The 24,833-nt window shown below is 42.2% G+C and overlaps 1 protein-coding gene and 1 long non-coding RNA gene across 2 annotated transcripts; one reads left to right on the forward strand and one right to left on the reverse strand.

Annotated features, from left to right (window-relative positions):
* Positions 1–261: 261 nt before the first annotated feature.
* On the reverse strand, positions 262–3,978 carry gadd45gip1 (growth arrest and DNA-damage-inducible, gamma interacting protein 1). Its single transcript, XM_012857741.3, has 2 exons — positions 3,545–3,978; positions 262–853 (listed from the first exon to the last, which is right to left on the reverse strand). The coding sequence occupies exons 1-2, from the start codon at positions 3,943–3,945 to the stop codon at positions 571–573; spliced, it is 684 nt and encodes a 227-aa protein (XP_012713195.2). The 5' UTR covers positions 3,946–3,978; the 3' UTR covers positions 262–570.
* A 12,613-nt stretch (positions 3,979–16,591) lies between these two features.
* LOC118566274 lies at positions 16,592–23,887 on the forward strand. The gene is made up of 4 exons (XR_004932916.1): positions 16,592–16,778; positions 18,665–18,806; positions 23,378–23,534; positions 23,750–23,887. It is a non-coding gene; the product is annotated as an uncharacterized LOC118566274 (long non-coding RNA).
* Positions 23,888–24,833: the final 946 nt, after the last annotated feature.

A 24,833-nucleotide genomic window follows, 5' to 3' on the forward strand; every position in this document is an offset into this window, starting at 1 on the left:
GGAGAAAGTTGTGGAGAAGTTTAAATCAGGGTTAGGGTCATAAACTATATTCCAGGCTGTGAACCTAAAAGGCTAGATAAAGTTCAAAATGTGATAAAGTTCTAGGAGTTTGAAAACTTTAGCAAAGACGCTTTTAGTATAGACAAGAAGTGAATGTGCTAAGCAATGAAAGTTTTCAATTTAATTTAAGAATTATTAGCATGCTATAAATTACCTTGTTGTGTTTCTCTCCTACCTTTTAAAAGGGTTTCACACAAAACGGTGGTTTGGAACTAGTTTATTTTATTCCAAAGGCTGTGAGAAGAAGACAGTGCAACATAAAGAAAAGATCTTTTCCAGAGTGAAAGAAAACAGTGGACTTTCTCTTTTAATCCAGATTTCCTGTCGGACCACAAACCGAGGCACTCATACAGGTTTAATGTACGGGGTTATAAAGTCCACTTCCCAGCACAATAAATACAATTAACTACAATACATGTCGCCAGTTTATTACATAAACTTGTAAGAAAACCCTTCTTGTCATGACTGATTAAAGCAGAAAGTACTTGTTGCTGAAAACTGAGCCCAGGACTACGAATGGGCAGCAGGTGGTGCTGCCGCCTGCTCCTCCTTCAGCCTCCGCTTCAGCAGTTTCTTCTTCTTCTTCTCCTCCTTCTCTATCTCTGCCACCATTTCCAGGAACTTAGGGGTGCGGGGGTCCACGTTGTAACCGAAGCGCTCGCGTGCCTCGGCCAGCAGTTTCGCTTTTCGGGCCTTTTCCTCCTTCAGCTTCTGTTTGCCCTCGCGTTTCTCCCGGCGCCAGTCCTCGATCATCTTGGGCATCTTGGCCATGTTTGCTGCGATGAGTTTTTCTCTGTGGAGGAAAGATGAAAGAGAACAGTCAGCGGTGCCCAACAACACGGTTGAGGTTAACACAAGAGTCAGAACAGAATTTTAAATTTTTTTTAAATGCATGTGCATGTTTTAAAGCGAAACCCAAGTTTTGGTGCAGTGACATCTATTTCTATTACAACTTAAAAGTCATTCTGGTTTTATACAGAATCTGAAATCCCACAGTCAACCAGAAACACACAGAGGCCATTTAATGCTTATTCATCATTGCATCTTTCTTTGTTGATCATTTGTTTTAATGAATTCCTGTTAGATCAACCTTATGCATCCCTAAATTAGTAGGGCTGGGCAATATGGCTTAATAAAATCTCCTATTTTATTACACCAAATCCAACCAATTTTTTTTTTCCTCCTTTTTGTTTCACAAAAATAAAGAAATTATTTGAAAAACGTGCTTTTATGTCAAGCGTTTCGTCTGGGAGTTGACCTGAATCGAAAGTGCAACTAAACACAAGCTGTGAAACCTGCTTGTAAAACAAGCCGCTGTAAACAACTAAATATAACTAAATGTTTGCTAGTATTACACAATGAGCTAAGAACAGGCTTCACTTCACCTGTGTAACATCAAACTAACTTAGAATAAGTAAATGAAAAAATTAAAGTGCCTCGTATGCCGGTAAACTGTTTCCTCTTTACGATGTTCTGACAATATATTTTCCTAAACACATATTCAGCATCGCATGCTGTTCTCTAACCTGACCCTAGCCAGATAGATTTCGCTCCGCCTAGCTTCCCTCCATCCATCTGGGATCTCTCCCATAGAGAGTGATTTCTTCAACCAATTTTATTGTCCAGCCAATCAGGACGCAGGGCTGGAGTTTCATAGATGTGACGTAGTGGAGAAGTGACCGTGACGTGAGACTGTTTTGATAACAATGGCGGCTCGCATGGAGGAAGCAAGCGTTAACCTTGATGCTGCCATTTCTTCCGTGTTGTCCTATCTACCTAATATTGTTTCATTAAAAGAACATCAGAGAACGCCTCTGAAGGCTTTTGTTGGTGGAAACCATGTTTTCGCCCTTCTCCCGACCGGATTTGGCAAGTTTTGTTTTCCGGGCTGGACGCGGACGCGCCCCGGAGCGGTTAGCTTCAGTGTGAGTGGTTGAAATAGCACGTTGATAAAGATGACAGACAAGTGGCTTATCCAATCATATGCAAGGATTTTTGATAAGGCCCAGCCTTCAGTAAAGGCAATTCCTATGGAGAGGTCCCAGATGTATGTGAGTGGAGCTAGGCGGAGCGAAATCCATCTGGCTAGGGTCAGGTTAGCTGTTCTCTTCATGGAAACCTAAATGATTGCATTACAAAATAAAATCCCGATTTTCCCCCCAAAAAAAAATCTCTTAATAAATTGTAAATTCGATTAAATCAATTTATCACCAGCCCTATAAGCAGGCATATAATAGTGTCATCAGAAAGAAAAATAAAGGGGAGGTTTTAGGACTGAGGCAGCCCCACCGATTTCCTGGCAAGCATCTGAATGCCCCTTGAACCTTTTCACATTGTTCCACGTCACAACCGCAAACTGCAATGGAAGGATTTTTTATTTATTTTTTTACAATAAAAAAAACTGACGACAATTCCCTGAATTGAACTTAATTCTGAACTCACTCTTAGCATTCTGCATGCTTAAAGTGAATCTACGGCCAGTCTTAAGCCACCATTGGCCCGAACAGCTTTCCTCCAAGGGTTTTACCAAATTCATTCCCATCTACTCCAACCAGCTTCCCGGTTCCTGTGGAAGAAAAGCCACGATGCTGCCACCACCAAGCAACAAAATTCAGAGTCCGCCTATTTGCGCCGTGATCCAGCGACCAATTTAACTTTCAACAGTCCTTCTCCTCCCAGAGATGACCGGCTGCTGTTTATTTATTTTTTCGGGTAATTTTCCCTTTCATTTGACATCGGTCATTTTACCAACTACGGCTGCTTTATACAAGCAGGCAATCCCAACAAATGCTGACGGGTGAGTGTGCATTAATATCAAAGGTAGTAAATTGACGGGCGAGTATAAACATAAGAAAAAGCAAATCAAGATGAAGATCTCAAGAAGGTGATGCAAAACATTTTGATGCCGACAGCCATAATAAATAATAATATAATACATTGTCTAATTGTTATCGCCATGAGACACTAAATTATCTCTTTTTGATCACTGGGAGCAAATTGTATGTTTTTCTTTTACTATCAGCCAATCGCAGCTCTTGAAAGACAGCGTCACACATTACCTAGCAACGGGGTCAACCACACCTCCGCGCTAAGCTAAGAACGTCTGTGTCTCCTCTCTCAGAGTCGCTCTCAGCAGCTTTCTGAATCCCTCTGAAGCTAAAACTCCTAGGGAGGAATTTCTAGGCTAAGGTAGGAGCTCTCTGAGAGACTGAGAATCTTGGTGAATACGGACACAGGTTTGTGAAGTGAATGTCCTCATCCTACACCAGCCCCCCTACAGTGAAGCATGGGGACGGCGGGATCATGCTGCCTTCCTTCAACATGAATTAAAAACGGCCTGTCACATAAAATCCAATCAGGTTTGTTGTTCATGGGGTATGAAAACTATAAAATAAGTGCTGCATCCTATCCCCATTGTGTGCTGTGAGATGAACAGAAGAATACAGAAGCTGGCCACCCAGGGCAGCTGAGCAGACAGACTTACTTTGCGAGCCGCTTCTGGGTTTCCTCCTTCTGCTTGGCCTCGATGTTCTTCAGCAGCACCTCTAAAGGGGGGTGCCACTCCCTTTCCTCCGCTATGAGTTTCTCCAGCTCCTCGTGAGACGGCCACAGAGACGCGGGGTCGACGCCCGAACCCGAGCCGTAGCGGCCGAACAGCTTCTTGTCATACCGACCCGTCTTCTGCCACTCCGGGGTTTTGTCGCTCTCTTTGTCGGGGATGTAGGGCTGCCGGAAGTCCAGCTTCAGAGGTTTGGGATTATAACCTGCAGTCTGCAACATAAACCAACACCGACAGTTCACAGGAAGAACAGCTTTGGCCTGTGAAATCCCCTTAAAAGCACCACATAACGTTGCCGTCCTCTGCACCAGCATGGACGCCGCCATTTTTCTGTTTATGGACTTCTTCTTCTTCGGTGTCGTGGCGGGTCACAGTCAGTTTATAGGGTTCTGCCGCCGCCTGCTGGTTTGGAGCAAGGAGGCGCAAACGACTTCCAGCAGGGAAAAACAAATTAATGTTTTATCCCATTTGAATATACATTAAAACGACACACACACACACACACACACACACACACACACATACATACGTATGAGCCAGAAAATCCACATCCATATCCTATCTGTGTAGAGATCTCAAACTCTTTGTTCAAGTTATGTGTTTGTTGAATCAAAATGATTTTGACCCAGCTATCTTTCAATCCTCACAAACTGAAACCTTTGACCAGGAATTCCATGTTTTGTGGATGCTTGACTAAGAAATAAAATGTTCATTACAGGAAAAATCTCCTCCGCTCCTCCCATTTGTTTAAAATTGCCTTTGACTGTTCTAGTTAAACTGTTCTACTGTTTGTAATGTTCTTTTTTGTTTCTACAATCTATCCCTACTTGCTTTTATTCTGTTTTATTTCCCTATATTTTAATCATGTAAAGCACTTTGCATTGTCTCTGTACTGAATTGTGCTATATAAATAAATTTGCCTTGCCTTGCCTTCCCTTACCTCTTACCCTTTAATCGCCTTTTTCTCTTTATTTGCTGGGCCTTCTACTGAACTGTGTCTTTGTGTTAGGACCAGCTGAGATCCTGAGAGAGGGTGGCTCCTGGGAAGTGATCCACAGCAGTCACATTGTTGTTGAGGATGGTGAGGGGAAGGAGTAGGGGGAATGTTCTCCTGAAGTTGTCCATGATCTTCCCACTTTTTAATGGGTTAAGCTCCCAACAGTGGACCAGCCGATACACCTCCTGTCTATATGCTGTCAGGTCACTATCCTGGGTCAGACAGCTGAACTGTAGTCATTAGTGTAAATGGAGAAGGGGAATGGGGAGAGAACAGATCCTTGGGGGACACCGGTGCTGATGGTTGCTGCCAGTTACTCAGGAAGCTGGTGATCCACTGACAGGTGGAGTCTGGCACTATGAGCTGGGTGAGCTTCTGGAGGAGGATGACTGGGTTAATGGTGTTGGAGGCCGAGTTGAAGTCCACAAACACAATCCCGGCGTATGTCCCTTGGTCAATAAGGTTACGTTGACCACGATTAATCAAATTTTTTGGTTTATTTTCCTAATTCAGGCCTGATTACTGCCTGACTGATTGAATCATTACATTCCTCGAACACATTGCGCCTGACCACACGGTGCAGGCTGAAAGATCTCTGAATCTTGCCCCATTTTAAAGAAATTTGAGAACTGATGGAAAACAAAGTTATTCCCATCTGTCAGACTGGTAGGAGTTGCAAATGCGTTCCTAAGGCTTGGGGACTCCAGAGAACCACAGTGAGAACCATTACCACCAGAACACATTGCACAGTGGGGACCCTTCCCAGGAGTGACCGGCACACCAAAATTACTCCAAGGGCCCATCAACGGCCCATCCAGGAGGTGCCACTCGCAAGTCGAGTCAGAAATTGTATTCTGATGCAAAGCAACTGATCAAAAAGACCTGCCGAGAAATGTTTTGATGATTCACAAAACTTTTAGGGGAAAAAGATCTATTGACGAAACCAAACGAAGTGGAACTTCTTAGGATATGGACATCTCATTACGTTTGACCTAGAGATAGCAGAAAAAGGACATCGTAACAGCAGTCAAATATGGCAGTGGTAGTGTGATGGTCTCAGTGCGACCATCACCTCGTGAACTTTGGCTCAGGCTCAGTTGGGTCATGCAGCAGGACAACGATCAGCAGCCAGTCTACCCATGAATGGCCTGCAGAACCAAGACAAAATGAGGGTTTCCTGGCAAAAGTCCGGACCAAAATCCCACTACGATGCAAGCAATTCTGCAAAGAAGAGTGGGCCAAAATTTCTCCACAGCGATGCAAAAGAGTCTTTCAAAGTCGTCATGAACACTTGATGGCAGTTGTCGCCATCGAGGGTGGCACCGCTAGTTATTAGGTCTAGGGGGAAATAACGTTCACCTGGGGCAAGGCTGGTTTACAGTATGCTTCAGAGAGCTTTTTTCCCCTTTAATAAGTTAAATCAATACACTTATTAAGTTAATCGTATTTACTGCTGCCATTTCTGTCGTAATCTAAAAGTTAAACGATGTTCGTAAACATTTCGGTCTGGATGAAAAGCAAAAGCAGGAGAAATGACTACAGGGGCCGAATGCTTGTCAAAGCCATGGATGTTTTGGTGTACCGTGGTTTGCGCTAGGCAAAAGTGATCTCATAAAGGTAGATTTTTACTCTCACCACTAACTATGAACATTACTCTTTCAACCCAAAGCACAAGGGCTTCATTAGGCTTTAGTGGCGCAGTTAAATTTAATTGTAAGTGGCCGAGCTGAGTTGGAAGTAGCTGCGAGCAGGTGGGCTGTGGTCGGAGCGTCGGAACAAGGAGAGGCAATCCTGACGAGCTTTCAACACACTGGAGCATTTGGGGACACTGGGCACAGAATGAAAACGTTTGACGGAAAACGTTTTAGCCCTCCCAAATTTTCTCCACCAGCCCTCGGCTTCTATTTGATTTCTTTGGAGGACGCTGGACTAGAACAAATGGAGTTGCTCTGGAGTGCAGCACTTACAGAGACAGATGTCACTGCTTTTGTATCGTGGGAGCGCGCCGCGCTCTCCATCGTCATTAAAGATTTAGGGTTCCCATGGCACGGGGGAGCTCGAGACTGAAGGTGGGGGTGGGCATGACAGAGGCTTAATTTAGCTTAGGAGCGATCCGGTGCCAAGCCGGGGCTTTAGGGATCGCGTCAACGTCAGTCACAGGCAAATAGGCTTGTTAACAGTTAGGCGATAAGGGATGGTGGCAAGTTGACAGGTCTATTTCTGAGTACGTGAGTGGGAGGGATGAGGTGTTGAGACATGTTTAAAGGAAGTTATATAGAACACCTGAAGTGTGACTCGATTGCCTCTTGCACTGCAGAGGATACGTTTGCAGGTGCATTCAGCCCGTTAAGAGCACCCCATTTATTTCCAGTGTAAGAGTTACTGTGGTGCGGGAATCCTGCTGACAGGGTTTGGTACACTTATTAAGCTCCGGGTGTCAGCCAGCCACAGCACATGTTTAATTCAAAATTAAAAAATCGTAAAAGTTTCCTCCGAGGCTAGTTTTTTCATTTGGATTTTTTTTTATTTTTTGCCAGATGTTAATGGTAGCAAAAAGTGCTCTGGGTACGTGGACAATTTTGCAGTGCTGAATTGTTTGACTTAGTTTTGCTGGTAAATTATCAATATACGTATATTTATTGTGAGGCTGGGTTATCTTTAAACTTATAGTTTAGGGGAACAAAAGGCTAAGGTTCAAAACTTGATGAACGTGATGTTGCAGCAGAAAACTGTCATGTAGGACCAGAATACTTAAAAAAAAAATAACCTATATATATAACCTATAAATACTCAAAAATTATCCACTTGCCTTGTCCTGATTGGTGATTGGGATGTTGGAAACTAACAATTTAATCTTTTTCAGGATCATTTACTCGCTAATTATTCCCCAGGCAGATTCAAAGTCTTTTTATACAGGTTAAACAGCATGGGCACCACAACAAATAATAAGGCAATGTATAAGGGGAATCACTTTGGTTAAAAAAAAAAAAATATATATATATATATATATATATATATATATATATATATATATATATATATATATATATATATATATATATATATATATATATATATAATTTTTTTCTTCTTCACTTTGATAGACAAGAGCAAACCTCTCATTTCTAATGAGGCCCCAATCCATCCATCCGTCATTAGGAAACCAATCAGGCCTAAAATACGACAGTAGCTCCTCGTGTTTTATACTGAGATAGTGTGGAATAATAACAGTGCCAAAACAAGAAAGCAAAAGCAAATCAGTCAGTCCATTAAGTAAAACATACGCTTAGTTGCATCTTTTTTATAATTTTTTTTATTTTGCATTAGTTTGTCATTTCCTAATGGGTTACTTTTGATATTTTTATTGCTCAATTGTCTGTAACATTTTCTTTTTATTTTCTCTTTTATTTTGTCGCACCAGTAACCTTAATTTGACAACAGGCTGACAGACAATAGGGCTGCGATAGAGGGGGAAGACATGCGGCCAAGGTTCACAGGCCAGGAATCCAACCCGGAACGGCTGCATTTAGAGCTGAGGCCTCCATCAAAGGGTCGGGCGTGCTCCCCCACTGCACCCCCACCTTTTCCTTTATTTTTCACAACTGCTTGTTATTTTTTTTGGTTATCTATACAGTTTTCCTACCTCTGTTTCCTTTGGGCTTTTTCCTTCAGCTGTAGTCTCTGAGCCATTCAGCCTGAAATCTGAGTGGTTGGTTTGTGTCTCTTTGAGCCGTGCCAGGTGAATGAGAAAACTGTTAGATCTGTTCGTTATTTCACATTTGCTTTCATGTGACTATGAGTGAGCTGGTGCCGACGGTAGCACCGTTGTTTATGCAGTGAGAAGGTCCTGGGTTCAAATCCTGGCCTGGGATCTTGCCATGTGGAGCTTGCATGTTCTCCCTGTGGATGCGTAGGTTCTCTCTGGGTACTCCCAGAGCCAAAAAACATAACGTTTAGGTTAGTTGGTCTCTCTGAAGTTACCCTTAGGTGTGAGTGTGTTCACGGTTGTGTGTCCCTGTGATGGACTGGCGACTTGTCCAGCGTGTTATGTACCCTGCCTTTTGCACAATAATCGTGACCCTGCACGGATAAGTGGGTCTTGACAATGGAGGCACGGATGTTTTGATGAACATATTTGTGGTGGCAAAATAAACACCATAGATGCCAAATCATCACTTGTATTATTTCTATGCAGCCTAATTTAAAGTTTTCTCCACTATTTAGAAGTGAACACAACACAAAATGATTACTTTGTATTTTATATGCTAAAATGATCTGTATTCACGGTTTCAGAGAGCATCCAATGTGTGCGTGTCGCTGTTTTGTCCAAGAATCAAACCGTTTCTACCAGGGCAGTTATTTTTTTACATGAATGCACATGCACACATTCAGACAGAGCCAAGGTTTGGTCTCACTCTTTCATTAAAAGCAATTTGCCAATCCAGCGTTACTATTTGTTGACACAAAGAACTCATAATAGATCCCTAGCTGGGCTTAATGAGCCTTTCTTTGTTGGCCCTAAACAATGGCAGGGGTTTTGCCCAGAATTTGGATCTGGAAGCATTTCTCCACTACAAGAGGAAATCCAAATCCCTAGAAAAGTGAACAGTGCCTTAATATAGATTTTAATTTCCTGTTAAACAGAGCCCTCAGTGTCTATATTGCAAAGGAAGGGGTTGGGGTTGCCCTGCTAAGACAAGTCCCCACATGCTGGTGATGGATTATAGCATTCTGCAGGACCATCACACTCAAATTAATAATCCAGGGGTAACTACTGTTGTCCTTGGCAGCAGGGGTATTAAGCGCCCAAAGACAGCTTGATCTTTGCTCTAAAACATTTAAAAATCCCCATATCGCAGGTTTTTGCCTTTGGAATCAATCAATCAAGAAACGTTCATGGAGGTTTTTTCTCAAAAAGTGATGAGTGATCATCTTTGTAGATCTGTTGTTTTTTTTTTGGATTGCTCCCAACTGTGAAGTGTCAGTGTAAGCAGTTTTACAACACTCTAGAGAGGTGGAGTATTCACTAAACGGATCATTACGATTCATTCGAAAGAGGTTTTATTAAAACAATTCTTAGCGGTTATTGTTTTGTAATTCTCCTGGCGTCTTCACTTCTAGTATAAAGGCTGATCTTGACAGTTTGTCCAAAATGGCTCAGGACCAAACTGGACTTCTACAAACACCTCTAGTCTCCAAATTTCAGTGCGATTTCTGTAACCTCTGTTTTATGAACCTGTGAACCATCATCACATTAGCAGTGTGGCGTCGTTTACACGGGAACCGGCGATTCTAGACAACCTATTCCTCCACAGTACCGCTTTACAACAAGGCTCCTCGTATAGATTGCTAATAAATAGTTTATAGATATGTTATTAATGAAGCTGTAAACAGGTTAAAATTTATTCACAAGTATTTGCTAAACATTCATTAAGACCAAGCAAGAGACAAAATTGACGGGTTTGTGCCTACAAAGGTAGTAACTTTGTCTGACATGCTTAATATAAGCAACTCTACATGAAACATAGTTGAGTAGACTAGGCTCACTATTTGGGAAAAAAACGGTCAGTTTTGTCTCTTGCTTGACCTTAATTAGGGTATGTTAAACACTGATGAATGAGTTATAAAGTGTTTACAGATTAATTAATAACATACCTATCAGCCATCTATAAGGGGAGCCTTATTGTAAAGTGGTACTGACCCCGATTCTGTGCACACATAGAAACGAACACATTTAGACCCACGTACACTCGCATACATGGAAGAAGGCTATCACACGCGCATTGCTTTTTATCTGACAGCTACTCTGGCAGGAAGCACTCCGCACTGCCTCCATTCTCCATTTAAATTGAAAACAATCCCTTGGTTCTTAGCACAACGACGGTCCAATGCAAACATTACGCTGTTTAAATGTTCATAAAACAGCATCTGCTTTGTAAAAGTCCACTTTTGTCTTGGTTTCTCTTGGACTAGCCCTTAGCTTTAGCCTCTGGGACTAACTAGTCTGGATTTATACTAGATGAAGATGCCAAGAGAGATGTGTTCAGCAGGGAAGATATTATCTACTTATATCCCTTTAACAGAACCTCAGTGGCAAACTGTCCCTGCAAGGGAGATCTTTCAGTTACAACCCATTATTGCTTAACAAGTGATCGATTTAAAACCGATCATTTCACGGATGAGTTTGGACCGTTAAAGGGGGGAGCTGCTTTTTCTTAAGAGCTCGCTTTCCAGGAGATTTAGTAACCTGGATGTAGAGGTTATAGAGAGGATAGGGAGCCGCTGTAATCGCAGGAGAGCTTTTATTTCTGCTCACTTTGCAGTAAACAGTGCAGCAAAATTGGCAAACTGGGACTCCCTACTCTCTTGTGCCATTTTCCGGGACATTTTAACGAATTTTAACTTGCATCACAAATCCTTACAGATATTTTACATGCTGAGTTTTCGTAAGGGTTTTGGCATTTGTTCCTGGTCTTTCATGGCATTTGGATTTCCCTGGTGGCAAACCGCTCTGCTTTTCTCTGTCCTGGACGCAGTTTTTTTTTCTTTTTCTTTCTTGTTAGCTGGTGATAAAATAGCTGTGGGAAATAAAAGAAGATTGAAGAAGATCAAACATCCCCCCCCCCCCCCCCCCAAAAAAAATTGTTTAGCTGTAAAAAGATGCTCCTGGTTTCTTCTTGCTCGTTGGGAGTCTTTGGGCCTTTTACTGCCCAGCCCTGGACCCTAATGAGATGATGAATGGGAGCCTATAGACTGATGGAGGCTCTCTATCCACTGGTGACTGCCCATTTAAGGGGAGATCCATCAAACGTGGGCCGGCACTCAGATGCACCCTCATAAAACAGAGCTGGGGTCCAGTGAAGATGAATGGAGGTAATTATCAGCTCTACCTGTCTGCATCCCCGGCTCTGGCCTCCCAGAGCTCCGGGACTTGTAACGTGTCTGCATGAATAGAGGATGTTTGCATCAATTTCGATCTTTTTACTGTTCGATCTCAGCCGAGTCTGAAGGGTGATTATCCCGCATTATACTAATGCAGCCGTATTGTCGCAATCATGTGACACAAAAGTGCCCCAATGAATGCCTCTTTTGGCAAACTGGCACCAAATGATCTAATCACCAAGCCTTGATATAGTCACACTGTAAGCACTACTGCTATTAACAAGGCTATTACTGTTTGCACATCCAGTTGGCAATGCTGTAAATGTCTGCCATTTCCATGAAATCTCTTCTCAGAGGCGCCGCATGTGCTGCCAAATTAGCAGAATACTGAGCCCTGGTAGAGCAGTTAGAGATAGTGTGACAGTTTTACTCCTTTTTCAGAACCACCTTTTAGTGTCCAAAACAGAGCTGCTTCACAAGAGGCCCGGAAGAGCTAGATCCATCAGGCAAGACTTGTTTTTTTGTTGTTGTTGTTTTTTTTACCAAAAAGCAGGCCAGAATGTATGATTCCCTCCCCTATTAAAAATGACTTCAAAATAGGGCTGGACGATATAGAAAAAAAAAGCATATTGATAAAATAGAAATCATACTGATCGATAGCGATAATTATCAACGTGCGGCCCTGACAATTTTATGCTGTTGCTTAGCAACCTATTTTTAGATAAAGAACACACAAACACTGAATTCAAACTCAACTCTTTGTTCAACCAACTTTTTACCAAAACTGCAAGTACTTAAAAAATGAAACATAACCTTGCTCTCTGAACTCTTTGAAGGGGGCGGAGCTTTGTGACGGAGCCTTTCTGGGTCTGCGTTTGTGATTGGTATGAAGGATGTAATGACTGTAGTATTACCCTACATGATAGGCTAGAATGCAAAAAGGAAAGAAAAATATTCTATTGAACTTTTTATTGACCCCTTTTTTTCTATCATTGATGTACGTCTAGCGATTGATATATTTTGTTATTTAATTATTGTCCAGCCCTACTTCAAAACACACTAATGCAATGTTGGTTCTAAGCCTTAGCTGGAACCCTCTGATGCTGTGGTGAAACATGTAGATGGTTCCATCAGGCAAAAAAAAAAATGCATAAATCATTAAAATAGACACCTCAACCGTTGGCAAAGGCCTTAATGAAGTCTCAGGTTAATCTTCTAGCAGGGTAACAACACTGAACCTACAGGAGCAAATGCACACCACAGAGTTGAGATTCTAATTTGTAAAGCCAGTCAATAGAGTTCAAGGGGTGTGAATTATTTTTCAAAGGCCCTGTATTTGTCCCCTCTGAGCCAGTGAACATGTCTTATTTCCCATATTTTAAATGTAAATTGAGAGATCTATAAAACCGACGCCACAGGAATCCATATGTGCTCAGGTGAACATCAATGGTGGACTCTTAATGAGTCCATTAAGAGTACCATTGTTCAGGTGAACCTGCGTGTTCACCTGAACAATGGTGGACTCACCACACTGATGCTCTTTAAAGGAAGAGCAGACTTTACCTGCTGAGGACGCTGAGGTCTTCTGGAGTGCAGGGTCCTCTTTGACTCTGTGGTGGCATCAGCCATCTGTTATGGTGTGGTTTGTTGGAGCAGCAGCTTATCTGTAGCTGAGAGGAAGTGACTCCCTCTGAGAACGCAGGGAAGGGTTTGATATAAGGTACATTTTTGGACGGAGTGATAATCGTTAACCGCTCGTCAGGGAATTACTTCACGAGATCATCGGTATGGAGGTAGCAGCTGTATAGGGAGGTGTCTGATGACCCCAGGAACCTTGTAGTATCTGCTTGTTCTCGATGTCCCAGCTGACCCAAGTAGTGATGTGGGGGGTGGAGGGGGGTGGATGTCGATGTATGGATGTGTGCCTGTTAGTGAGAGCGATTGGGTGAATGCGGCTATAGTGTCGGCGCTTTGGGTGGTTAGCATGACAGGAAAAGCGCTATATAAGTTCAGTCCATTTATCATTTACATTCTGAGGGGACTGGAGGGCTGGCTAGCTGCATAAGAGGATCATGAGGTAAGCTATGGTTTTTGTTATCACAATAATGGTCGACCGTCAGACGGTGATGGGCCACCACACACCTCCGCTTATATTGGCAGCAGACAGTCTCCATGAGCAACAGGTGTGTACTTGCTACCAGAGCGGCCACGCCCATTCCGTGGACATCGAGGGAAAGACCCGGGACATGAAACCAGCATCCAAACTGGCTGTGGAAAGGTTCAAGGCTGAATGAATCCAGCGTCAACCTCGTTGAACGTGTTTGGGTTGTACTTAGGGAATCGAGCAATTTAAACGAGCTCTGATAAGATTAGACTAATGTTCAGGCAGAACTATGCCAGAAGCACATTAATGGCTACAAGAAAGTGTGTGGTTTCTCTGCAACTTGCAAAGGGACATTTATGTAAATCTCAGAGATGGTAGGTTCGTTTTTGACTCCAACTGAAGCTGCCAAAACAAATGTACTGTAGCTCTGTTATTGCTGACTGTGTGAAATGTCTTTGCTGCCTGCGTAGTGTAGCAGTTTGCTCCACCATATTTTTTTGTTTTGTTTTGTTCTGTCACTCTTCAGTTGGTTCCTTGAGCCAACAGTGAATGAGAAACAGTCTACCCTTTGACCGTTCTGCGCCTGATTCAACTGGGAGACCTCGGTCCTATAGAGGAACACGGTGATGCCCTGCAGGGCCTTCCCAATCCTGACCTCGGTGCTGACTCACCGCATGTTCAGGTACTCAACTACAGGTACACAGGCAATCGTTCACCAGCCCTCTCATTTAGATTTGATCATGCGAGGCTTGGTAGAGAGAGAGGAAATTCTAAATCGGGGGGGATGGGGTGGGGGGGGGGTGTGTGTTTGTGGCACCAGCCTGGCGCAGACATCATTCCCGTTGCTCCCTTCGCTGCGCCCGCACCATCTGTCATCTGGGCGAACATCTGCAAACCCAAGGTGCCCTTGTCGCCCAATGTTAGAGCAGGATGTTTGGCTTTTCCATTAAGGAAACCTGGAGTGATTCACCAGAACAAAACCTATTAGACTGGATGGTGGAGTGGTGAATCAGCTGGGTTGCCAAAGCGCGGTGGATGGCGGGATTCCTCCTCAGGCTACACCGCCTGCCTGTCTAGCATGTCTGGCTAGCATGACATCTCATCTACTAACTGCCTGACAATTTGGCCCGGATCTGCCGCTCCTTTATGAGCTTTGGCTGCTCCGCGTTCCTTCCTTTTCTTCTTCTATCTGTCTGATTCTGCCTCAAAACAGATGGCTCTCACCCGGTGCTTGTTTTTAATCTCTCCCCTCTCTCTCTCTCTCTCTCTCTCTCTCTCTCTCTCTCTCTCTCTCTCTCTCTCTCTCTCTCTCTCTCTGCTTTTGGGGTTATGACCAAAAACTGAGATCATCTTTGTTTTAGACTCCAGGAGATTTGGACGGTTTGGTCCAATTAGTAGTTTGCGCTGAATAAAAATGAACAAATACAGATTGGGAAGAATATTTGCATTTAGTTATTTTTCTGTGTGTGTGTGTGCGTGTGCGTGTGTGCGTGTGTGTGTGTGTGTGTGTGTGTGTGTGTGTGTGTGTGTGTGTGTGTGTGGATGTTGCACATTGGATGCAGAAAACTGCTAACAGACAAGCTGGACTGGCTTTTGTTCGCAGCAGAAAGCGTTGCTGTCTGCTGCATATGGCGCTGAGCTGGATTGCAACAACAAGATAACAACAATATGCTCATTGTCCAGCATGCAGGCGCATAATCTGCAGGATTACCCTCAGAGGAAACAGGCTGCAGCCTCCCCGGATGATGCGGGAGATTTTCCGCAAGCTTTAACAGGAAGCATCCTATTTGTGTTTTGTGCGTTCTCCGACTCTCTTTCAGACTCCAGAGTTTGCCCTGCCGGTCGTTTCCCCCCCCCCCCCCCCCCCCATCTTTGTATCTGGACGCAGAGGCAGCGGGCGCACGGCTTTGCCTCCCACCACTGCCTCTCCGAAAAGAAAACGGGCAAACACAGGCGAGCTCGTCGCCATCTGCTGCGCGGAGAAGAGCGAGGATGCTGCTGTTACGTTAGCTGTGGCTCCGAAACAGCAGCTGAGAGGACACAGTGTGCCCTGAGCAAACAGAGGGGCACCGCTGCTGCCCGGCTGCCTGGCACCACAGGCTCCATCTGACACACTAATGAATTCACACACACAGACGATGGACGCTCGCGGGCCAAAACCACGGAGCACGTTTCATCGACGCGGTGGAAAGCGAGGAACTTCTTGCACAAAGATCTTTGATGCTGGACAACTCCAGATCTAAAAATCCTCGCCACAGTGTTGGCACACTTTGAACGCTCTCACATTTTTCATAATACAACCACAGACGTCAATAGATTTTATAGGAGTTTTTTTTTGTTTTTGGGACAGGCCATGACAAAGGGGTGCATATTTGAAAAGCAAAAGGCGAATTATTCATAGTTTTTGACAAATAAAATTCTAGCATTGCCTCAGTCACCCCTTACTCTGGTACCCTAAATCACTAACCTAGACCAACCCCAGGGCCACCAATAACCTTAAATACAATCCACCTGAGTGTGATTAAATCTCAGTACACATCCACCTGTTCTCTGAAGGTCTCGGTGTCAGATGGAGAAATGAATGCAGCTATGTACGGGGCAATCCCAGAAGTAAACCCGTTGAAGGCCGCACAGGGCTTGAGGCTGGGGCGCAGGTTCACCTTCTGGAGGGACAATCATAAAAATACAGTCAAGCAGCTCAAAGCATGTTCATGTGTAAGAGTTCCTTAGTTAATATCTAAACAAATAGTAATGGGAATCTGCTGCAGTATCATGTGCAAAGCTGGTAGAAACATCCCCCAGAAGACATAAAGCAGGAGTAAATGCTAGAGATCGGGGCTTTATACACATGTACAGTTAACTTTCCTTTTTCTTTTTTTTTTAGAAAATTTTGAAAACCATCTATCATTTACTGTCACTTCACAATTATGGATTACTTCCTCATAAAATATCAATAAAATACATTGAAGTTTGTGATTTTAACATTACAAAATATATTAAAAAAAATGGATTATAGCTACCTTTACTTGAAACTTTAAACAGGGACAGAAACCAAACAAACACAAGAGGCTAACAGGAAGTGGGAGCCACTAAGGGCCTGGTGGAGAGACCTGCTATTGAAAAGAACACCTGCATGAGGGCCCACCAAACAAAAGACCCTCCTCACTGCTTTTATAGTGAGTAAGTTTGCATTTATTCCCAGGATCAACATCTTGGCTGCTTGCAGTTTGTCACCTGACTTGTTTACTTTTCTCTCCTCTTGAAGGTTAGCGCTGCACATTTCTGAACCGGGCCACATACAGGCCCGGTACAGGCGGCGAGCTTTAAATGAGGCTTGGCCCCTGCTTCTCATGGTGTGCTGCAGCCAGTTTGATGTATTTTTTTCTTTATAACTCGCTTAGTTGGCCATTATAATAGTTATATAGCCACATAATATGCTAATAAAAAACTGTTGGATCATGATAAAGTAAGATTATATATACCAAGCCTCCATCTTGATAGTGTTTTGATGGTCCTTTTTGAGCCGAAAAATAATTTGCTCTCTCGGGCGTTTAACAAATATAAACAGACGTATGGACATCTAGCAGCAGTATCGTAGAACTGTTTGCTTAATTCTTTAAATCAATTGTAAATAATGCCAGACCAATCCTGATCCTCAGCAAGGCCTCGCAGTAAAGCGGTAGCTTGGCATGATCGAAGACCAACCGTTATTAATAAAAAAAACAATCTACAAAAACTTTAACAGCCTCATATCAGAACATTTACTATTTACCGTTTTAGATCAACTCTGCGGTCACTGAGCATCTGAGCAATCTGCAGGTTTAGCGTCCTCTTCAGTGAACTCTTTTAGGGTTTTTATATAGCAGGGTTGTGTCATTGTATATCATTTTAAAAGTTGTATATCATTTTAAAAGTTCCAGATGCTTCCACATCTGGCACTTTGAATCCAGACTGAGAGCCTTGGAGTAAGACGAAGGAAGAACCACCTGCAGTTTCAGATGATCCGCAATTGATGATTCATATGAAGATTTTTTTCATCTAAATCAAAGTTTACGGCTTCTTTCGAATTAGTTTTCTATGTTCTGAAAAAAATAAACTCTTTTTAAATGAAAAACTCTATTGGCCCGCAAATTTTATTTTATTTTTAATATATTAAATCAACAGGGTAAAAGATGATTATTAACTGACTGGATCAAATGATATCAGTAGAACTGTTTTATGCATCTTAATTTTGAACTTGTGTGTTTGTTTGGGGGTTTTTTGTACGTGGATACACTACTGTACCTTTTGGCCAGCATTCAAAAGCCAAGAATTAATCAGAAAATCTGATTTGTCATGACTCATTTAGTTCAGTTATACTAGTGTAGGATTTGATAACTATTCCATTAGTAATGAAGACTTGCTCATTTTACAGAAAGACGTACTGTTAAGTTAGCTGAAATCTTTGCACATTTGGGTCACTTTGTATCTTTCATCAAAATATAATAAAAAAAATAATTGATCTCAGGGTCGAATTGCAGAATCATCTAACTATGCTGATGACAGAAATTTTGTAGATTTCTGTGTGACCACGTGAACAGATCTGGGTCACGTAGAGAGGAACCAGAAAAAGAAAGGGAGGGAAAGTGTGTAAATCAATAATCTATATTTGTTTAGATTTAGATTTAAGTGTCAACTGAACTTCTGTGAAGTTATTTTATGTCAGAAAATACAACATTGCACTTCCTCCGAAAAGTTCAAAAAGCAATAAATGACTAATGTTTTATTTATTTATTTGTGCATGACCTTTTTTTCCCTTCTTTCTGTGTTTTTTTTTTTTTTGTGTGATGGAAGCAAAATCTGGGGGGGAAAAAAATCATAAATGCTCCACTTCTCCCATCACACTAAATTCAATTTAAGCTGTGTAGAATTTGTGCACTGCTTTGAGGCTTAAAGTTTCTAAGTTTACTTTTCAGAGTTCATCTACTTCTACCTATTTTCTACCTATTTCTCAGAGATTTAGCTGCTAAACCTAATAAATGTCAATTTGATTTGATATCTCCTCACTTTCAATTCCTTCCAGGTACCTAAACGGTGCCAGCTCGTGATGGGAAGGGTGTCAAAGCGATCCGATTGGTGGAAAGAGAAAAGATAGATGGATGAATCGCGGCGAGGGGAGAGAGAAGAGGGCGCGCGGAAGATGGGAGCAGACAGTAGTGAGGGAGGTAAAACTGAAAGCAGATGGCGGAGCTGGCACCTGTCTTCCTCTGAAATCTGTTTGGAGCTGTTTTCCACATGTCTTAAAAGGAGAGAGGAGAAAAAAAAAGCCAATTCTGCATGGCATGCCAGAAAAAGACACTCTCTGGTTTTAACCCTTTGTGACTGTGCCCTCCCTTTTAGCTTCTCAGCCATAATAGGATGCCCCCCTGTGAACAGGAGGAGATACAAAAAAAGCGCTCTCAAATCCTTCCACGCCGTCTCACCCGGGCCTTGTAAGCAAACAGAGGGCGCATTCAGAACAGGAGAGAGTCTCATTTAAAGCGTTAATCTGCGGGCCACATGCTCGACAACGGCAGAGGCCCAAACGTGCACAACGCTGGCCGCGTAAAACACACACCCTCACACACACACACACACACACACACACACACACACACCGAGCTACCGGGCCAACCCGGGCTAAACATGGCATGTGTTTGGCAAGAGGCGAACTTGGTTCCAGGTGGCTGCATACAGAAGTTGCAATCAGTTTGAACCCTCTTAGGTCACTCTCTTCCACAGGACCCTTCTGGTGTTTTTACACGTCTCAGGCTGTTTACAGCCAATCGCGGGCACTTCCCCTTACAGACAGAGCCGTTCCTGTAGATTCATGGGGGAGTCAGCAGATTTGCCTTAAGACAGAAGGTGGTTTCCATAAATGTAAGAGTGTATAAGAGCATTTAAAACGAAGCCTTGAAACAGGTCTCTGACAGACTAGGGCATAGAGTGGGCTTTATTCAGAGCTCCAACTAAGCTCTTCTAAAGTCAGCTTATTTCAGCTCAATTTGTTTATAGCACCATTTCACAATGAATGTCTTCTCAAGGTACTTTATAAAAAAAAAATCCATCCCATTTCTATACAGAAATATATAGTCAATTCTACCAAATCATGTAGATAGATTCGGGTGAATTACATCTATTCCAATTAGATCCTAATTAGTTCAGTTTATGTTTTAGATTAGTTAAAAGTTTCCAGAGGAAACCCGTTGAGTCCCTTTTTTTTTTGCAGCAATCACTCATGAGCAAGCATGTAGAAACGGAGGACGGGTGACTGCACCATGTGGTTAACTTTTTCAGCAATCCCTCATACTGAGCGTGCATGTAGCAACAGAGGAGAGAAGAGCTCCAGCAGATCCTGGCTCAGTTTTTAGTGGCCATCTGCCCCGACCGACTGGGGGATTGACCACACAAAGGGGTCTCTGGGCATTGTTGTTCAGAAAAGAGCTGATCATTACACGCTGATTGATAAAAATGACTAAACTGCAAAAAAAAGAGAGAAAAAAAAGAAAAGTGGTTCAAATCTTCCTTAACAGACTTGGGCTATTTTGTTTCATGTTTTAAGTTTGAGAGAGGAAAGGTGGGAGTGCTAGCCTAGTGGATAGAGCAGAGTGATCATGTTCTGAGATGGCTGCAAGTACCTGGTTTGAACTCTGCAGACTACCACTAAGGGTCCCTGACTAAAATCCTTAATCCCAGATTGCTGCTGCTCCCTAGGGAATGGGTTAAACACAGAGGACAAATTTCATTGCAATGGTAAAAAAAAAAAAAGATTTCTTCTTCAAAAGAAAAGCTCATACAGGTTTTGCCAGGCCTCTGTTCCTGGGTCACTTTATTTCAGTATTTACATGTTCCTCCTAGCAGATATTATAGAAAATTACATTCCCCTCTTACTATACTAATGACAAACAACTTTTTATTTCTGCACCACCACACACCCACAGTTTCCTACAGTCCCTGAGCATGTGCGTCAGACTTTCCTCCAGCTCTCTGCAGATAACGCAGAAATCATTGTCCCAAAAATGCAAGGTTGGAAATCAGCTAGAAGTTGTCAGAACCACATATTATATATATATATATCTATATATTATATTATATATATCTATATCTATATTACTAAATCAGCCCCCTTGCCAGCTTTAAAGCATTTCTTTAGATTATCCGTGAATTAGAATATTGAGATTGTTTTTTTTTCTCAATGTTTAAACTCTGGTCAAATTATCCTAAGATATTTCCAGAGTGTGTGTATGTTGTTCGACAGCAACATGAAAGCCTAATAATTTCAGAAACGACAGTGATTATGGGGAATCCGTTTATAAAAGACAGCCGCTTTTGCAGATTTAATCAAACCAATTATTGTTCAATATTTTTATCAAAGGCATAACCTTATTTCTTTTTTTGTTTTGATATAAAAAAAGCCAATTCTTGCATATTCTGTCCTTTTGCTTGGATGTTGTATATTTTCCAGTTTTTATTTCTGCTATCCTTCTACTAAAGCAGATGTAAACACAAAAAATATTTCACTTGCGGAGAATTTCTCCTAATTAAGAATTGATTGAGTCGCCGTGCCATAGTAAAATACCACAAATGGGTCTATAAAGCAGAGTACAAGCACTCAGTCGGTCCCTCTAAACACAACAACGTGAAGATTTCTCTGCTCGTCCAAATGGACCCTGAGCTATAATGCTGCATGGCACCCCGGCCTTTGTTTATGGCACATTGGCCACAGGCGGCGTGGAACAGAAACGGGGCGGACCACAGGAGGAAAAGGGCGCGCTGAAACCAAAAGGTGCTCCTGCGGCTGAAAAGGGAAAGTCAGAAACGCACCGGCAGTTCTCACAGCAACTCAAAAGGAGAAGGAAAATTTGTCTGAGTCTCTGTTAATTGGCTTTGTTGTGCAGGTATTTAGATTGTAAATGTTTTGCTTCATCCACCACATATATAATACATCAAAATATTACTTTTCCCTATTGAATGAGAGAAAGCAGGCCCGGCTAACAGCTGACTAAACCACCAACTTCAGTAACAGTTTAATTTGAGTTTTTACCGTGTTGTAAGGTTTGAATCATTGAACGATTTTTCATAGTTTGTACTTTGTGACGCTTCGGTTCCCAGTGAATGCCACATCCGTCAGGTTGTTACAGCGCTACCTGCTTATAGTGGATCTGAAAGGTTTATTACTATAGGCGGTGGATGCAGATGGAAACATTTTATTTTTAATTAGAGCAAAATTATGCAGGAAAGTTCAAATGTTACAATTACATCTTTTAATAACTAAACTTTTTACATTCTCTTTAATCTCATTTTAATAGGGCCACATCTATCCACTGAATTTTACTCAAATGCAGACTTTAGTGCTGCTTTTAAAATTCATTGATTAAAATGGGCTGAATACAAAGAAACCCTGACGACACAGTGCCTGTTCTTAATAGAATTCAGTTTCTTCACTCGAGGCCAGAATCATTTGCAAACTGGATGACCGTCTTCTAATTCGGCAAACGAGCAAAATATATTTTGTTTTACTTCTGGGTCTGACTGAAAAGCTGACTCTTTTGTTAAATTAAACTGATCATATTATGGAGAGCAGGTAAAAAAAAATCGCAACATAGTGTTAGATTTTTTTATTCCCTTTTTGGTCCATGAGTACTTTTTCACAGCACAGTTTCGGATAACTTGCCAAAACGTCGGGATATCCCTGCCTTATAAGATGGAACAACAAAGCAGATGGGCCAAAGGGTCACTGGGTCTCAGTGGATAGAGGTTCGACTCCAGCTTCGCCCTGCCACATGTTGATGTGCCCCTGAGCAAGGCTTAATCGGTACATGTTTGTGAGTGTAATTGGGTGAATGTGACTAGTGTAAAGAACTAGTCAGTATCCCAAAGTAGGTATGTATGACTACTAATGTGCTCTATAAATTCAGTCTGTTCAGCATCTTAATATTTATCTACTCAGTTTAATATAAAAATATATATATATATATGTTAGCTGTATTTAAACTGCAAGTTTAATCCATACAGATTTTTTAAAAATTCGCAAACATTTTTGCTGGGTCTATTTTAAACAATATTTTTATGTTGAAATGGCATAGAATTCACAGCTAAGCCTAAAATAAATCAGCCAGTTTTTAAAATGAACTCCCTGAACTAAATTATTATTACGTCTAACTAATTATTAAGATCATTTTGCCCACATGGTTTGTCCTCATGTTGTTTCAAATGAAAAAAATAAATAAAACGAATTGGAAAGTTTTGCTTTAGCATTGTTCCTAAACTAGGTAAAGCTGGACACGATCTTCTGGTTTGATCACAAAAACGTTCTCAATCAAAAGTCTCACAGTTGTGTACTTTTACTGAGCTGATACAATCATGAATAAAACAACCATTATAACCGTAACAGCCTTTACTGTTCTCTGCTGGACTTCCCACATAATAATTGAGAACAGCTAACCGAACCATCTTCTTTTAAAGTGTAAATTTTCAATTTTCAATTTATTTATTTTTTGGTAAGCCAAATAAAATGTAACTATTACTGAGAATGATCTACTCATTAAATAATTTCAACTGCTATTATTTACTAACCCTGGTGACTTGAGGAACATGTAATGAACAACCTAGAGGCCCATTGCTGCTCTGCAAAGTGAACAAATAATTTCTCTACCTCAAAAACACTGTTTTCTTTCGTTTACGTTTCATGATGAGTTTTTTTTATGTTGATGCTGAGAAAGCCGTCTAATTTTTGCTTCTGCTTTTATTTTTTCAGTGTAGTTCGCTATCGCGTCGGTAGAGGGTGCCAGAGGACGCGCCTCTGCCACGTCACGCGTTCCAGGATTCATTTCACTTCTTCAGCGCTTCAAGCGCACAGGCTTTGACTTCAGCGCAAAGGATGCAGCGCGTCAAAGGAAACACATCCATCAAAGGTGTAGTCCATTCATCCGAACCCTCATTAAAACTGGTATAAGCTCTTTCTATTCTGTTTTTTTTTTTATGGTCAATCACAAATTGCGTCTGGATTTTACGTTCTATTGGACCATTTTGGAAGTGAAACAATTAGAACAAATCATTATGTCTCAGTTTCTAAACCTGAAATATAATTCTCCATTAAATTCCAGTTTATTTTCCCTTTCTTCTGTAGATTTGCTGGACCTTTTTATCAATCATGGTCTTGCTTTATTAAGTATACACACAGCATCACACTGAGAGGACCAATACACACGCAGACCATCATTCCTGATTGGCAAACCCAACGCCAGAGCCTTTCTTTTGTGCTTGGGGTTCGACAGGCCTGCCTCGTGATCTGACCTCCAGTTACAAGTCTTGTGCTGACAGACTTGGGGTCTTTGGAAAAAAAAAAAAATCTGGCTGTGTGCTCATCGAAAGGGAAAAAAAAAAACGTGGCTGATAAAGACAAAGGTGCAGCGAGGGAAAATAAAACAAATAAAGGAAGGAGGAAAGTTGGCGTTTATGTGTCGCTGCAGGATGGCACTGCCCCGCGAAGATTTCAGCGTCTCGCTCGTGTTGGTGGCGCCCAGAGGTTGTTGCCATGCAACTCAATGTGGCTCACACTCAAGAAGACACACACACACACACACACACACACACACACACACACACACACACACACACACCCAAGCTGCAACAATGGTCTGCTTTATGAGGTGCCCGGTGATGCCATGGTAACCCCCTCGTTCTGGGCAAGGCGGGCAGAGCTGCGTGCCAAAAAAATGCCAGTGCTCTTGCCCCCACCCCCTTCTCAAACCACGTTGCCCAGAAACCTTTTCAAACCTAATAAGTGAAGCCAGTGGGCAGACAAATTACGACGGGTGTGTGTGTGTGTGTGTGTGAGAGAGAGAGAAAGAAAGGCAGCGCCTGGGGGAGAAAGTAAACATTTTAGTGTATCCTGTCTCGGTCTTGAGTTGGAAAAGTCATGACGGAACATCAAAAATTCCCAGCGAGCTGTGACTGTGTTGCTCTACTGCTCCACCGTTCTTTGAAACATGATTAAGATGTGAAGCCGTTAGAGTTCAACTGTATTACATGTTCAGCCAGACTGAAGAGAAACTTTTGCGAGTGGGGACCTTCACGAACAATGGTCAGTAGCTGGGCTCTTGAGCTGAGGGGCTGAGTGAGTATGCATAAAAAGATCAGATGGAGCTGCATTTAAAAAATGGCTTTGTCCGCTAAATTAGAGGTGGACAAAAGTGGTTTAAGTGGAGCCA

Source organism: Fundulus heteroclitus, chromosome 16 (assembly GCF_011125445.2).
Source record: "Fundulus heteroclitus isolate FHET01 chromosome 16, MU-UCD_Fhet_4.1, whole genome shotgun sequence".
Lineage (NCBI taxonomy): Eukaryota > Metazoa > Chordata > Actinopteri > Cyprinodontiformes > Fundulidae > Fundulus > Fundulus heteroclitus.

Coding starts and splice junctions, on each gene's coding strand:
- gadd45gip1 (XM_012857741.3), bottom strand. CDS start 3,945: ATGGCGGCGTCCATGCTGGTGCAGAGGACGGCAACGTTATGTGGTGCT. Junction 854..3,544: donor ACCCAGAAGCGGCTCGCAAA/GTAAGTCTGTCT, acceptor TTTCCTCCACAG/AGAAAAACTCATCGCAGCAA.